Genomic DNA, 17,406 nt, shown 5'->3' with positions numbered 1-17,406 from the left:
TCAGATTTCGGTTCTGGAAATGTATGCAAATTAGCGCATATTACATCAGATATTGCCTAATTTACATATTTAAACATACAATTTGCCAAAACTTGTAATACAGAAAATATTTGTCTTAATGTAAGTGATAAACTTGGGAAGTTTCATGGTGATATGTGTTAGTTAAAATTTTTACCCTATTCACCTGTAGTGTCTCCCCTTTTTCTTGTCAAGAGTAAGAGAGACTGGGAACAGGGAGGCACAGAGAGTGAGGTTCTTTACTCTACTAGCTGTTTCTGGTTCGCCCCTTAGCTAAACTCACTGCTGCTAGCGGCCATGATCTTAACCTGCATTCATAAGGTGTCCGAATAATTTCACCCCTGAAGTCATGACGACAAATTTTGCTAAACAACTTGCAAAGTTGTTGATATCAGCAGAAACATCGGTCAACTAAAGAAAATGTTTAACAATGCTTTTTAAATAATGGTGCAGACCCACATATTGTGAATCGATTCTTTTCTGACATTTGATTTTGACACAGTATGAGAAGTGACCTTGATGAGTTAGAGAGATTATTCATGGGCAAGTAACACAATAACACACAAGTAACACAAATACTGGAAGCAATGTGCCCTTTAACACTCTTGGCAATAAAATGCAACACATCATCTCTGTATTGTCCGTATTGTTTCCAGTCTGAAGAACGACTTCCTAACTCTGGAAACCACCGTTAGAAACCACCTGAATGCAGCACATTAACTGAGCATGTGTGCCAATCCTCGCCTATAAATCTCACAAAGAAAGCAAGGTGTTTTCTATATTTATAAGGTATTTTCTAAACTGTCTAACTTCTTATTTATCTATGTATGTATATGTATGTACAGCGACAATCAATCCTTAGATTGTTAAGCTAAAACATTACAACAATCACATCTGTGTAGCTAAATATCAAAAGGTGCCTCAGTCTTAACTCACCTTTAGTTACAAATATAAATTATTCTTGAATGGGTGTCTATGATTGTTTCTAATGAGATACCTTATTTCCAAATGAAATGATAATGAATTTAAAGGGAAGAGAAAGAAGCCCTTTAAGCTTTAGGCTGTGTATGTTTTTAATAACGAGCTTAAGAGCTCAGTCCTCTGCTGTGTCTCTCATTCCCAATCTGCACTGCTCTATTCTACACCCTAACAACAGCCATCTTTGCACACACAGTATGCTCCTTTTTCTTTGCTTAAGTCACTGGCTTCTCATCAGAGCCACCACCAATAAAACCACTTTCAAATCCCTCTGCTAAGACCTCTCCATCAACATCCTTTCCCATGACGAGCAGCATCAGCGGTGTTGTCTGCAGGAAATACGGAGCAGAGAAAGGAGTGTGTATAGTGTGCTACCCTGTGTGATGGATGGAGATGAATGCATATTGTTTAATCACAAGAAAAACAGCCATTCCCAAAAGATACCATCCTGCAGACTTTGGAGATAAAACCAAAGTGTATCAAACAGGATGTACAAAACTTGCATGTCAAACAGCTCTGAACAGGACGACTTTTGACTGACTGCTGTAGTGGCTTCTGCTTTTGACAGTGTTGGATATGTCACAGGATCCCCATCCGATCACTCAGGAGGCACCGAGGCGCTGATGTGAGGTGGAAACCACTTGGTATTGGGTTTGATATCAGTGTCTGGGACATCTTCTAAAGACCAAATGTGTAAAAGTCAAACAGCCATTGACTCGCTGAGTGTGAAAGGGGGAAAGAAAAGCCCTCGGCACATTCTGTAACTGGGTTACCTACAGTTGTACATGGAAGATTTTTTTTTGCTGGTACTTGCATTTGTTTTACTTCTAAGGTATTTCTTTCCATTCAGTAGATATAAATCTATATATAAAGATATAAAGTTCAACTTTTAGTTATTGCTCTGCCAGAACCCTAAAGTTGAAGATGTTATACCATCGTAGGGTGATTTTTAAATTCCAAATTGGACCATAATCTTGATCACGCAGCAACGTCTATGTTCCAGGGAGGGAGAGTGACAGGTTATTTAGTGCTGTTTTGATATCTGAGCCTGAGGAATGCCTACAGATACAGTGATCCCTCTGTCTGAGGAGGAAGCTTCGTAGATGAGGTAAGACTGCTTACAGCTATGAAACTGTATCTGAAACAGATTAAAAGACATTTTCCTCAGCTTGATTCATGTTCCTTTCAGCTCGCCCAGGTGTTACATCTCACAACAGAAAGGTGAAGAGAGCAGGACAGATGTGCAAATACATTCTTGCATGTGTTTGGGAAATGCAGAAGACAAAGAAGGAAAGAGAGTTCTTTTTTTGTCAGTAGTCAAAGCCTATGGTGTCGACTGACAGACTTTTTTTTTTCATTTCTTATCAGCTTTCTGTCATTTTTTGCTTCATAGTTCTACCTGTAGATAAAGAGTTGAGAATCCAACATGAGGAGAATTACATCAGAGAGATAGAAGCACTCTTGGTCTGCAGTGTCTACAGACACTGATTGTTTCAGCTTGTCTTCATACCTGTTCAGGTTTCACTGCAAGGCTTGTCAATCCCTCCCAGGACTTCAAACGCTGAGCTGAATCCTCCACCTTCACTCATCCCTTCACACCTTGCACACAACCTGCAGCACAAGTACAGCAACGCTAAATTACCCATAATTACCCAGATTTGAGCTCGACATTACAAAGACATGTTGTTTGCTGTTGTGTTATTACTGGAACATCACGTCCGAGCTAGCTCTCTTTAATTAAAGTTGACATCTTTCCAAATGTGGCGTTATCTGCTGTGCGGCGCTGAGAAAACTTCAGTCTTTGTGGAAGAACTGAACATAAAAGCAAAAAGGGGGGGGGGGGAGAAATGGCCAAAGCAACGGCTGTGAAAGACGCTCTTCAGTGTTCTTGCAAATCTAAATAAACTTCAGAGAGATAGACTCCACATGTGGTTCCCTGAAAAAGAGACCCATGCACCAGATGAGAAGACAATGACAAAACTTGGCTCAACACGCCTTCTTCTTCTGTCCAGAGAATCACAACTAATAACAGCACAAGACAATGCCGTTCCCATGCTCGCTCCTCTGCCACTCTCATGCTTGCCATTAGATGTTCTCATTATTCTTCCATGTGTCTTAATGCAAAGTGAAAACAGATTTGGACGGGAATGAAAAGTTACCCAATCACTTAGATCTCAAGCGCTCTGTGAAATCCGTTTATCCCTGATCATTATGACAGTGTTTTTCTGTCTGTATCGATAGTCATTTCCTTTCTCCCTGCAGCAGCCTCAGAGTCTCCGACGCTGGCGCTGAGCACAGCACAGCCAGCACAGTCCCACGGAGTGCAAGCAAAGGAGGAAATCAATAGAGAAAATATCGCTGCAGGCTCACACATTTTTATCTTGCTTTGAACGAGTCAGCTTTAATTTTGCTTTGATCTCAATTTGCTGCTTTTGGGATAGCTTGGCTGCACATTGAACCAGGAGGAAAAAGCTTCCACCAGGGCTTTCTTACAAAAGACCCTTTCAACTCAGGCCTTTATTTTGCCTATATGCATCAGTGTCCGTTACTGGTTTACAGGGAGTAAAAGATACAGGGAATCAAAACAAACTAATACTACAGGACTCGGACACACATCTCTGCAGACGTTTGGCCGACCGCACTTTATCTATTCTAGTCAGGGAGGATTTACGGCCAAGCAGAGCAAATGTTGGACAATGTTAGCGAGGGGCCACAATAAAGAGATCCTTAGTGTTGCTGTCAGGATGGGCTCAGTGTTGTGTTGTGGGGTAACAGGTTGACATGATGCACAGCTGGCGTTGTTCTCACTGCTCTGCTAAGCCACACCACCACCACACCACTCTCCCTCCCCACACATCATTAGAGCTGACACACCAAAAGGACGGTGATATTGTGGCATCACCTAAGATCTGCTAAAGATGTCGGCACTTCCCTCACCCTTTTTTCCAAAACCAGCGTATTCTGAGAAGAGGGAGTTGTTTTGGGAATTTGTTTCTCTTTTCTAAAGCAGAGACAAAAGGGGTAGAATAAATGACCGGGCAGAGAAAAGACCAGCGCCTTGCTGGGGAGAAAGGGAAGGGTCTAATCTAATTTGGTTAAAGGAGGATGTGTGCTATGTGGGTGCACGCACATGTGTGTGTGTGTGCACATGCATGGCTCCGCTGCACAGTGAGCGGGGACTGTGGGAATGGGACAGGAGGGCTGCACAATTGAATGGAGCCTCCAGAGCCAGAAGCAGTGGGGAGTCTCCCCAGACGCGCTGATTCCAGGTCGGCCACTCAAAGAGGGATTAGGCCAGAGAAGGCCCTTCCTGATTAGCAATTCACACTCAAGTGCCCCCACAAGGACCCTGGGTAATAATATTGCCATCAGTGTCCTTCACAGAAGCGGGCAATAAAATGTTTACCCTCTTTTTGACTTTTTTCCGCCTCCTTCGTCGCTAACGTTCACTAATCACTCTTGTTCTTGTTTTCAGGAACTTTGCAGAACAGTCAGCCAACTCCTGCAAATGTCTCCCCTGGGTCTGATGTGACTTTGAGAAACAAAAATGCGTTTGAGAAGCTGTTGACTGTAACTGCTTTGGTTCATTGCTTCATCTCAAGCTGCTGAACTCCAACAACCCCCCCACACAATTCCTCCCTTCCCCTCCTCTTCCTCTTCCTCCTCCTCCTCCTCCTCCTCCTTCAACCACTTCTTCCTCCCTTCCTCTGCTCTTCGCTGTTAAACGACCACCACATGAAAGCGTATGATGTAAGAACTCCCCACTAAACTAATATTGCTGTTTCAAAGCTGCCTCAACCCAGATGTTATTGGGCTTCGTAACAAACAAAATTCATTACAGCACTGTTTATTGCGGATTGGCTGAAGGATTCCTCCAGCCCTATAAAGGTCCACCATCCTTATAATTATACTAATCTACTCCATAAACACTTACAAGGTTACAACAACACAGTGACTTCCCCTTATCAACCACAGTACACAATGAATGAGGTCAGAGGGTTAACCTTCAACTGATGGAATAGCAGAAGCAAGACAAAGCAGATTTTAATGGAGCAAAGTGAAAAGAAGAGTGAGACAAATTAGTCCTCATTAATAACTTACTTTATTGAAGTATTTAAACCATATGAGCAAAGAATACTGCAGGCTTTGATGTTGACAGGGCTCTTCAATAATTAATTGCTTGATTCATATGCGTTTCCTCAAAACGTCTGACCCTTTACTAAAACTGGTGCTCTTATTAAAGCTCTAGCATTTCAAACGGGACAGAAAAATACAAAATTATCTTTGCCAGCAGTTGCAAACATAAAATCTCTTAAGCTGGGACGGGACGTAGTTTATCTTTAATATTCAAGGGTTTTCCTTTCTCTTTTTGTCGCAGTTTTACTACTATAGGTTCAGCGATAGCTCTCCAATCACTTCTTTGGTTTTTGGCACCAGCCTCTTCACAAATTGTTGAGTGGCAATAAGAGAGAAAATAACAGATTATGTTGATAAATAGGATCATCCTGAGCTAAACGCTGAATGCGTGCAATCAGGAGGGAGAACAGGATCCTTGGACAATGCGCAGGGCATGTGGACAAATAGTCTCACCTCCAACTGAGTGTGTTGTTTCTTCTCATTGTGCCCTCTGAAAGAGAAGAGGAGGGCCTTGGTTAAGAAGATTATAGCCCTACCCCACCCGTACGTTTAATCAACATGCCCTTTCAACGCCGGCAACAATGCCAAACATGTCTAAAACGTCCCCCATCTCTCCCATAGCATACCTCACATGTTGGAACAGCATGCCAGTCATCAAACCACAGCAATTAAGAGGAATACCATGATTACTCTTGCTGTCGTGATCGCATCACCCACCATCAAAGAATCGATGGCGTCAATTTCAGAAATGTCACCATCACAGTTCACTTTCAAACAAAAAAAATCTATGAGCTTCAATTCATTTTTATTGATCAAAATTCCCTTGAGAAGCCGAGAAGCTTTGTTTCCTCACCGTTCACTTCTTTCATCCATGGTTAAATATGTAAATAAAATGTCTAAAGTCATTCTTCAAAGGGGAACAAAAGAAAAAAGGGGGCTGAGGGAAAAGACAGCCATAAAATTCCTCCGATTCTCCATAACATTAGCCAGAGGGGGGCCAGCTTCCAGCCAGAGCCTAGCAGCAGGGGAGCTGCAGCTAGCACCATAGAATCACACATCTCAAATCCCACACACAAAAAAATAAAATATCTTTTCAGCTTCAGCCATCAAAGGCCCCCCCTCCTCCTCCTTTCACTTTATTAGTTACAGAATTATCTCACAGTTGCTGATTTCTCAGAGATGGAGCTGCACTGCTTTTCTTCAGCACACTGTTGTGGTTGCAAAGATGAGATAAAGTTGTGTGTGTGTGTGTGAGAGAGAGAGAGAGAGAGAGAGAGAGAGAGAGAGAGAGAGAGAGAGAGAGAGAGAGAGAGAGAGAGAGAGAGAGAGAGAGAGAGAGTGTATGTTTTTCACACATGTGAGTAGGAATGAGCTATAGGAGGGGGTTGTATATGAAAAAAAGAGGGTGGGAGACAGAGGAAAAATCATAAAAGAGACAGTCGTAGCTGCTAAGGCTACAGATGCGAAAGACTGAACAGGCCTGATTCCGCCTTTTCTTCTCGTTTTCAAAGCGATATCATCATGACCAGCAAAACAATCATGAAAGAGAAGCAGGCAGGAGGAGAGACAGGAGCAAGAACAGAACAAAGGCAATGAATTACAACAAACCAGTAGACTGTGTCGTCTTATTAGACTATGTGACAATATTATCTTGTCAGTTTCATTACACCAAAGGCAGCGATAATAAGGGCAGATATTTGCTTTAAAAAATGTCGGACAAGGTTTCCTCAAAGATGGGAGGACTGGCCCGGGCTCAGGCAAACGCGCTGATAATACATCATTCTTTGTCACATTAAAGCTGTCATCTCTTTTTGTTCTACTTCGACACATCAGTCACATAATAAAAGTGTAGTGGAGAGGGAGGGACGGAGCAGGCATGTCAGCTGTTGTCCTTGTCTTTGTGAGGGGTCAGAATATAGAAAATATATTATTCTGCCATTGATTGAGGGAGGTTTCTTTATTTTGACAAAGGGAGATGGTTTGCATACCATTATGATTTTCCCCCTAAGATGATTTTGACACAACACAAAATACTACTGGTTAACATATGAATAGTTAACATATACAGGCTATATAATGTTACCCTATGTGTATTTTAAAGTGATGGACATCAAGTATGTTTTTTCCTCTAATGTAAGCTCTGACCAAACCTCTTCAAACGTTAACAGCTGGATAAGTGAAATCTGAGGAGCACATGTGCTGCGTATAGGAGAAGGAGAAGGAGGAGGAGGAGGAGGGTATTGTGTTCATAAGTGTATTCATACCCTATATTTATGCTCCTGCTCCACACACTGAGCGCTAACAGCTGAAATGCCCCCACTAAGATATGCTGTGCTTAAACCATTTATGCACGCCGGTGCCAGGTTTCTCATCTTGCTCGGACACATTTCAGGAATACCTCTAAAAGCACTTTAGTGACTCCTGTAAAAATGCACTAAAAGCGCTGCTGTTTACTTGTGATCAGTATTTCAGCCTTGATGGAGACCATGACCAGGCCCGAGTATAAATCTTACCACCACAAACTTTTTACAAGGTAATGCAAGTGAGGTCTGGAGGATCTCTCTCACACACACACACACACACACATACACATAAAAACGACTGAGGGCCTCATAATCTGTCCCTCTCTCAGTCTAACATGCCACCCTGCTCTGGGCTGGCGGTATAAAACCAAGACAGAGTCCTTACTCACTGTAACAACAATGCATCATCAGAGTTTACTGATGCTGTTTATTACAGTACCCCATGTGTTGCCGGAGTATTTGACTTATTTTATGACACACTGTGGCTTGGCTTGTGCTGTGTTTCACTTTAACAGGCTGATACAGACCCATCTTATCCATTCATTCTAGAAACCACTTATTCAGGTCAGGATCACAGGGGGCAGGAGCCCATCCCCTGCAACAGGCAGGATACACACTTGAGGGTTAACACATGTGTGTATAGTTAGCATAACATTCACGGTCATGGAGATATGGTCACTTGCCAATACTGCATGTGTGAGAGGAACAAGACAACCCACACAGACTCACACCTTAGTCACCACTGATACAGTGCACAACAACCTGTTTCAGAAAGTCAAACACACGGGTAAAGTGAAGTGAATCAACCCTTTTCTCCAAACACTGGCACAGTAACTGCTGAGTTGGACACATTCATCACATTACTAATCAGCATTGCTTTATCACTGTTACTCATATTGCTTTATGAGTAATGTGATTCATTTTTAACCAGAAATATGTTTTTCACTGACAGTGTTTCATTACCTATAATGTGGCGAAATATTTTCTCATCTTTCTTATCTGTCAGAGCCAAAACTGTAACTTATAATGTTTCTAGGATGAAACAACTCCTCTCTGTAATGCAGTGTTTTTCAACTTGGGGGTCACGACCCTACGTAGGGTCGCCTGAACTGTCTAGTAATTGATTTTAAAAAATCACTGATAAAAATATTTTTTTAACTTTTTTTTTTTATTATTATGATTAAAAGCACCACACACAATCTTAAACGACTGTATTCTATAATTTCACTTTCTCGAATATAAATCGAGAATGTAGCGTATAAAAATATCTAAGCTGGCAAATCTTGATTGACAGACGCAATCACGTGACTGCACAAGTGACCGCTACTTGAGTTGTGATATTGTACACTGTGATATTTTCCATCTTTCAATGCTGCAGTAGCTCTTTTTTCATAATTCATTGTTTGAGAGATTGTTTGTTCAGTATTAATTTTCAGCCTTGTAAATACAAGCTTGCCTAACTCAGGGAAAATAAAATGTCACTTTATGCACTAATCTGAATACTCTGTATTTGCAACACAGTATAATAAACATGATCAAAAACAAATTCTAGAAAGAAAAAAAATTATCAGGGGTTACCAGAAATTTGTGATGTCAAAATGAGGTTACAAGCCAAAAGAAAAGTTGGGAACCACTGCTGTAATGTGTCTCTAAGGTCAGTGTGACACTAATGGTGGAGCAAACTCTGGAAAGTGTCTTATTAGAGTCAGAATCAAGGGTTCAGAGAGGGAATATAAATGGTAAAATTGTCATTAAACTTTCCAAAATTTAAAAACAAAACAAAACTGAATGTGCATTGAAGTCACATGTGCCTTGTGTGTACACATCTGAATAAGAAATTATTGCAACTGTCCATGGGGTGATGGTAAGAATACACATGTCCCTGTGAAAGGTTAAGCAGCATCTGAATTATTGATGCAAGATTACTCCTGACAATAGAATAATGTCAACACTTTGAGCTGGCATTTTAGAGAGGATTGTAACCTTCGTGTTTGTTTGCTGGTTTACATCCTTCATTAAAAAAGGCAGGAAATGACTGAAAGGTTTTTGTTGAATTTGGCCGGAGCACACAGATCCCCCACACTCTGAACTGATTCTATATTGGGATATGTTTTCATCAACACCCTCACGCACGCACGCTCCCTCGTGAGGGGTTGTTCTGGTGCTTTCAACAAGTTTCATCCAGGTCTTCAAGCGACTTGCCTTGAACTGACTACTGACTACTACAGAAAGTATATTCAGCTGGTCTGGATTAAGTAATAAGACTGACATGTTTTACCCACAGCAGGTCTGTCTGGCTTGTGTATGTGTAAACATGCCATGTATAAAATATATCAATAAATATATCATTACTTACATGGGAACTCCACACTAAAGCATAATTCATGCATGTTATCATTTGGCTCTTAAACTGACTTTGCTGGCAAAGAAGGGTCTGTTCTATCATATTTCGGTTTTTCTATGGGGGTTAATAATGGATTCCAGAAACTGTCAGTTTTGAGGAATTTATACTTAACTTTAGTATTTTAATTTCATGCTCCTTCTACCTCAGTTCCACCACAGGCAGAGGAAGGAGGACTTCCTACTTGCATAGATTTACTTGACTTTGCCAGTTCAGATATGTACAGAATATGAATAAAATACAGTGCATTTTTGACTAAATTATATAAATAGCATATGAAGTGGCTCCACTTTGAATAGCTGTCTGCAGCATTAAAACCCAGCTTACACCTAAATCCATCAAAAATAGGAATTCCAATAATATAATAGCTATCATAATACTGTGAAGGAAGGCATTCTGCATACTGAGCATTTATTTAGCAACATTTCTGTACATTTTGAACATTTTTGCACAGTAATACCGTATTTTTACATTGTGGTCAGGGTTAGGGTTAGCACCTACTCTACTGGTCAATGTGATGCTGAGTGTCTCTAGTCTAGAGAACAGCTGTTTTTAGAAGCATGCGTTTTCAGTCATGTCTTACCAAGGGACTTTCCTGGTAAAATAAAGGTTGAAAAAAAAAAATGCAGTGGAGACAATATTAAATTAATTGTGGTATGGATTCCTTTATTATACAATGCATATCCTTAGGTTAAGTTTAAATAAGCTATATATTATTTATAATCACTTAATGAATAAATGCAATAAATGCAAAAAGCAAGGGTTCCGTTGCTCTAAATCATGCAATAGGCACATAGGCTATATTATATAGCCTATAGCCAGATACATTGAGAGAAATGTGCACAGCAAGTTGAAAATATTGAAACTTGTTGTAAACGCAGTAAAGCAGTGAAATCGGATGAGCTCAAAGCTGTGATGTCGATGCTCCCCTGGATCTGTGTGTGACCCCTTATTGCGCAACATTGTGGGATTCTCCAAAATGAGTCCTGTGTCCTGCTGCAGCCGAAGTTTGTGGCTGAGCACAAACACAAAGAGCGAGAGAGGGAGAGAGAAAAAAAAAGAGAGAGAGAGAGGGAAGTTTGCTGTGAGCCTTTTGAAACTGCTGTAATGAACAAGCTGTTCCGCACGATTTGAAAATAATCCGCGTGTCAGTGTCATCTTTCTTATGCAAAGTAGCTGTCTTTGAAGGCGGATCTTTTGGCAGGTTAGACCGGGACGGAGGCTCCGACCAGCTCAGACGAGCGCTGCCACCAAACAGCATCAGCCTGTTTACGGGAAGAGCGTAATCCTGCGTTTCTGGGACACATTCAGCGTTTTCACCGGGGATATGTGTTTGACTTATTTTGCGGACTGATTAATTAAAGTCTCGGGTGCCTCGCCGAAGAGCCGCGAGGAAGGACCGGAGGAGGAGGAAAAAAATCATTTCAGTTGTTTTTTCCAAGTTGTCGCACAAGGACTGGGATCGCACCGCTGCACGCGCAGATAGTCCGGAAAAGTGACATGAGACATGAGGACGGAGCAGTGAGGCTTCTGGAGAGGAGAAGAAGGACACACATCGGGACACACAGCAAATTGTCTTCCAATCACAGGACACTAAAGTAGCTCCAGCACTTGAGCCACAGACTGGGCGCTTTGAAGGCATGGACCTGGACGCACGCTGCAAACAGACACTCAACATTTGCGGACCATCGCGGGAAATATGTTTTTACTAAAGTCTCCAAAACGATGTTCTCCCTGCAGATAGTTGTATAAGTTTTCCCCACTTTGACCCTGCACACAGGCTTTTTGATGACAGAAACTTGTGTGTTGTGGTAGTTGTGAACAATTGGCCGATTTTTTTTTTTTTTTTTTTTTTTCATGAATCAAGAGGGGAGAATGTGTTCCTCTGCTGCACTGTGCTTCATCTATGTGCTGCTGGTCCTGTGCAGCAGCAGGGGCTCAGCTATTAGCTCAATAGACCCGGACTGGTCAGGAGAAGGGAGATGTCAACACATCAACATCCCCCAGTGTAAAGACATTGGCTATAACATGACTCGCATGCCAAATCTCATGGGCCATTTTGACCAAAAAGAGGCAGCAATAAAGCTGCAGGAGTTTGCAACACTGATACAGTTTGGATGCCACAGTCATCTCAGATTTTTCCTGTGTTCACTGTATGCTCCCATGTGCACAGAGCAGGTGTCCAACCCCATCCCAGCATGCAGGGTGATGTGTGAGCAGGTGAAGTTAAAATGCTCACCTATCTTGGAACAGTTTAACTTCCCGTGGCCTGAGTCTCTGGACTGCTCCAGGCTGCCAATCAAGAACGACCCAAACAACCTCTGCATGGAGGCGCCCAACAACGGCTCAGACGAGCCTCCCAAAGTCTCACACACCCAGCCTCCAGACTTCAGGCCACAGCGGCCTCTGGGCGGGCAGGACCTGCACCTGAAGGACAGCGGCAGCAAGCAGACGTGCGGCAACCACGGCAAGTTCCACTTTGTGGAGAAGAGCGAGTCGTGCGCCCCTAAATGCTACCCTGAAGTGGACGTCTACTGGAGCCAGGGGGACAAGCAGTTCTCTCTGGTGTGGATAGCCATCTGGTCTATCCTCTGCTTTGTCTCCAGCGCCTTCACTGTGCTCACTTTCCTCATAGACCCGCAGAGATTCAAATACCCAGAGAGGCCGATCATCTTCCTCTCCATGTCCTACTGTGTTTACTCTGTGGGCTACCTCATCCGACTTTTTGTGGGAGCCGACAGAATAGCCTGCGATAGAGACAATGGGGTTCAGTATATTATCCAGGAAGGTCTGGAGAGCACCGGCTGCACTATTGTGTTCCTCATCCTTTATTATTTTGGCATGGCCAGCTCCCTCTGGTGGGTTATCTTGACCCTCACATGGTTCCTGGCTGCAGGGAAGAAGTGGGGTCACGAGGCCATCGAGGCCAACAGCAGCTACTTCCACCTGGCAGCGTGGGCCATCCCGGCCGTAAAGACCATCATGATCCTGGTGATGAGGAAAGTGGCCGGAGACGAGCTGACGGGCGTCTGCTACGTGGGCAGCATGGACGTCAAAGCCCTCACCGGCTTTGTGCTCATTCCTCTCTCCTGCTATCTAATTATTGGCACTTCTTTCCTGCTCTCCGGCTTTGTGGCCCTCTTCCACATCCGTAAGATAATGAAAACAGAGGGGGAGAACACAGACAAGCTCGAGAAGCTGATGGTACGCATCGGGGTCTTCTCCGTGCTCTACACCGTCCCTGCCACCTGCGTCATCGCCTGCTATTTCTACGAGAGGCTGAACATGGACTACTGGCGCATCCTGGCAGCCGAGCAGAAGTGTATGGACAACAGCGGGCCGGAGTCGGACGAGTGCATCATGAAGACTTCCATCCCCGCTGTGGAGATCTTCATGGTGAAGATCTTCATGCTGCTGGTGGTGGGCATCACAAGTGGCATGTGGATCTGGACCTCAAAGACACTGCAGTCCTGGCAGAATGTGTTTAGCAGGAAGCTAAAGAAGAGGGCGAGGAGAAAGGCAGCCAGTGTGTTCACCAGCAGTAGGCCTTACATCAAACCTCACCCACCCCTCAAAGGGCACAGTACTAAGTATGAGCCGACACGGCCCCCTCCAACATGTGTGTGAGCTGGCTCTCTTTGTATAAACCCAAAAATACTTGTAATGCCCTTACCTAAATGAGACTTTGTAATCAGAGTGCCATCAAAAGAAACAAGGTTCATGTTTTATTTATGCAAAATGCATTGAAGATAATGCAATGTGAGTTTTTTTTTTTTTTTTGTATCTTGAGCCATCTCATGCAACAAGAGCTGCCTTTGTTTGAAAAAAAAAGAATCTGCTACCCCTGGATTCACTTATCCTATTGAGGAACTTGGTAGAAAAAAATCGTATTGTTCCCAAGACAAAAAGAGTGGAATAAACCATTTGGATGTGCCATGGGGTTACTTGAATAATGTGCAATAGCTGTTTTCCTTTCAGACAAAAAAAGACACTTGTACTGTTAGTGACAGATTACAGACAGTGAAAGGACCCCACAGACAATGGAGGCAAATGGTCAGAGAGATGAGTGTTGTGTTTGGAGGCTTTTTTTTCATTGAAGCCGATGCTGTGTCATATATGTTTGAACTGGAGAGAGAGCAGCTGTTGAAAAGCGCTCGAGACCTTACGAACTGCCCATTGTGAGGCAAATTCACGCCATAAATTAATCAAGCACTCGTTATTGAAAAGTTATTTGTACATGCTGTTGAGTTTTCCATCCTCTTTTTCTTTGCTGTTTTATAGCACAAGAGAACGTTTGTATATGTTTCTAAAGAAAAAAAACCCTGAGATTTTATAGAAAAATTAATAAAACGTTCTAGTTTTAAATGTTTGTAAAGCCGGAATTGTGTATTGCAACTGTGTTGTTTTTCTCTTTGCGGCATAAAGCTTTTTATTTTCTTTTTGCAATTACAGCATTCACCATTACATGCTGAGAGTGTAAAGGAATCATTTTGATACAACATAAAAATCAATATTATTGATCCATTTCTGTGAATGTGATGGTATGTTAGAGCTGGGTTTTAACATTATATTTGCCATTCATAATAGCTGATGAAGACAACATAAACAGAGAAAGACAGAGACATTTTGACCGTAGTGTTAACTGACCGGTTTTATTAACCGGCACACACACGCACGCACACACACACACACACACACACTATATATGTGTATAGCTGTAGGCTATATAATGATTACCTATATGGTTTTCCATTTGCTGTGTATATACAGGCAACAAAGTACATTTTATGTGTATTTTTAGATTTCTTCAGTGCTTTTATATAAAATTACAAGTGGTTTTTAATTTTAATATCTTTTCATTACCAAAAATAACACAAAAAAATAATCAACACATGATTTTCAGGTTTTGTGCACTTGCTTTAATTTTTTTAGATTTTAAAACAGTGTTTGTTTTATTTACATATAATCACAATTATTCCTGTTGGTGCACATTTCAGTCAGTATTGTATTTAAATATGAGAAAGAGGAAGAGGAAGTGATGACATCATCAAAAGGTGAAATTAGAGGAATAAAATGCCAAATATTTTAGCTGTCATGCTGCTTCATATAGGTTTTGACAACATGCCAGTGATTTTTTTTTATATTCCTCACTGCCCTTAAATTTGTTGTTCATATAAGTCTATATAGTTTTTAACCTCAGTTAAAGAGAATATAACTATATATATAAAGTACTCTCTCCTTTCTACTCCTTTCCTTTCTCTCTCTCTCTCTCCCTTCCTGGCTGTGTTGCATGTGTCTGTGCGTATCAATGAAGGGGTTATACAATAATCCAGCTCTCATTCAGGACAGGATTAGACTGTTTGAAGGGTTTGACTTTGAAAAGAGGATCGCTGCAAACCAAAATACAGAATATCTGTCATCGCTGCTCTTCTTATCAGCAGGGCATAGTGACATTTCTAAAGACACATCTGGCCTGGATTTGAAGTAGTTACATATTGACTGAAGCGGTTTTCTAAAGCACCAGCAAACCTAGTACATTGTGTGGTATCCTGAGATGTTTGGTGTTAAACCATCCTTACCCTGTCAACAATCTGAAGGTGCCTGCACTGAGAACCACAAGTCTAGTCTTGAAACCAGGCAACGCCAATTGACTTTTGTCTTGACAGTGCTGTCAGAGCAACAGGAAAACATGGATACTTTTAGTCATCGACTACATCTATGAGTATGTAAACCATTTAAGAGGCATATAGGAATGTTAATAGATTGTCAGAGGTTAATGGAAATGAAAGCATGGTGATATATTTTTTTCCAGATATGTGAGAAAAAAAAGATGCAGTTTTCCACCTTTATCTGCCTCACTTTCAAATCTTTTTGAGAGTTTAAACCTGTGGTGCAGAGTCCTCTCTGGTCTAATAAAGTTTCAGAAGTGTAGTAATGCTTTATCCCCGAGGGCATTCAAGTTCCAGCGTCAACCCAACCCGTTTTAACAGTCAAAAGCACATGACTCACAACCTCTATGTGGCTGAATCAAAGTCAGCCAGTGTCTATTGATACTCTGAGTTGCGAAAAAGGTGTGAGTGCTTCTGAGAGCTTCAACAGAGGCCACCTGGATAACAGCCCCCAAGGTGTCTGGGAAGGCTGTAAATATAAATGACAGTTACCACCCCCCTCCAGGGCTTCTTCAGCCAAGCAGGCTTCACTTCTCTTCCTCTCCCCTCTTCAAAGGGAAAAATCCTGCTCAGAGCAAGGGCAAAGTATTGCTGGCAAGAAAGGTTTTTTTTTCTCTTCTTCTTCTTTTGGAATCACACCTAACTATATGTATTGCTGGATTTAGGCTTTTAAAAGTATAGATCTTACTTCATCAGACCAAAGGTTATCAAGCCGGGAGTGTCTGTCAGCTTAGAGAAACATCTTCCGTCTGGTGTTGTTGATGTTCCTTGACATGTTTTATTCGACCAAGTGGGGAATCCCGCCAGAGCCATGTGACTAAAGGCTGATGAATCTCAGACTCGCCTAGCTCTGAACTTCACCAGGACACTCATCCACTTCCTGCCACTCGTGCTGTTCTGCCATGCCATGGAGGAGATATCAGTGTCTGCGTTGGCCTATGATGTGTTGACAAAAAGGAGGCCTCTGCTTGTGATCAGTGTTGTTGCAGCAGCATCAAACCTTTGATAATCGCTTGATTTAATTTAATCTGACTGGTTTGCAAGTGAGCCAGGATTTTCAGCTTTTCACACTCTGTAATCGAGCTGATGTTAAGTGTCTTTGTGGAACCGAGCGGTATTACGAACATAAAGTTGAAATGACAGAACAATTAGGCTGATTCTGGGTGCACAGTGAAAGTGGCGAGGAAACATCATCACCAGTCAAAACCTTAAAACTACGCTTCCATATCAATAAATGACTACACTTCTCCCCCATGCCATGTTGTTGTAGCTATTCAAAGCTGTGGAAGATCCGTGTACCTTTACTTTGTCTGCTGCTTTTGCAAGCACTCATAAAGTTCTCTGACACGGTGACATAAATCACGTTGCTGGGATGACTGGCGGCTGAGGCAGCTTCTCTTTGATCAGGTTTTTGTGGAGACGCCCCATGTCCTCATCCTCAGCTGCTCCAGCAGCACCTGTTTACTAGTTCAGGCCTGTCTGTTTGGAAAGCAGTGCTTAGCCTCCTACATGACACACACACACAACATACACACAAAGGAATTTGGCTGGTGCTCAGGGGGTGTGTGGGTTTCTTTCAACATGTATGCTCCTAATGTGCTAGACCCATACTGATTCTTGGCACTCGTTTCTCTTATTAGACAGCTGCTCTAAATGTAAATCTGTCGCCTTTTGGAGAGTTCTGCCTCCTTCGGCTGTGCTAGAGAAGAAAAATAGTTGTTGCATCATGACAAATGAAACAGCTTTGTTTTCCTGCTGAAGAAGTAAGTTGGAGTAAGAGCGTTGCAGAAGAAGAAGAAAAAAAAACTTTACACAGAGAACTGCAAGTTTCACAGACCAAAGCGTTATCATAGAATGCAATGAAAGCAGCCTCTCATCCCTCAAGTTCTTCTGCTACATG

The 17,406-nt window shown here is 42.2% G+C and overlaps 1 protein-coding gene across 1 annotated transcript; it reads left to right on the top strand.

Annotated features, from left to right (window-relative positions):
- Positions 1-11,696: 11,696 nt before the first annotated feature.
- fzd10 (frizzled class receptor 10) lies at positions 11,697-13,464 on the top strand (the record flags this gene model as incomplete). Its single annotated transcript, XM_083978817.1, has 1 exon — positions 11,697-13,464. The coding sequence occupies exon 1, from the start codon at positions 11,713-11,715 to the stop codon at positions 13,462-13,464; it is 1,752 nt and encodes a 583-aa protein (XP_083834943.1). The 5' UTR covers positions 11,697-11,712.
- Positions 13,465-17,406: the final 3,942 nt, after the last annotated feature.

This window comes from Trachurus trachurus (assembly GCF_905171665.1).
Source record: "Trachurus trachurus genome assembly, chromosome: 9".
Taxonomy (NCBI): domain Eukaryota; kingdom Metazoa; phylum Chordata; class Actinopteri; order Carangiformes; family Carangidae; genus Trachurus; species Trachurus trachurus.
Note: the sequence above shows the minus strand (reverse complement) of the source record. Positions and strands in the feature narration are given on the sequence as shown.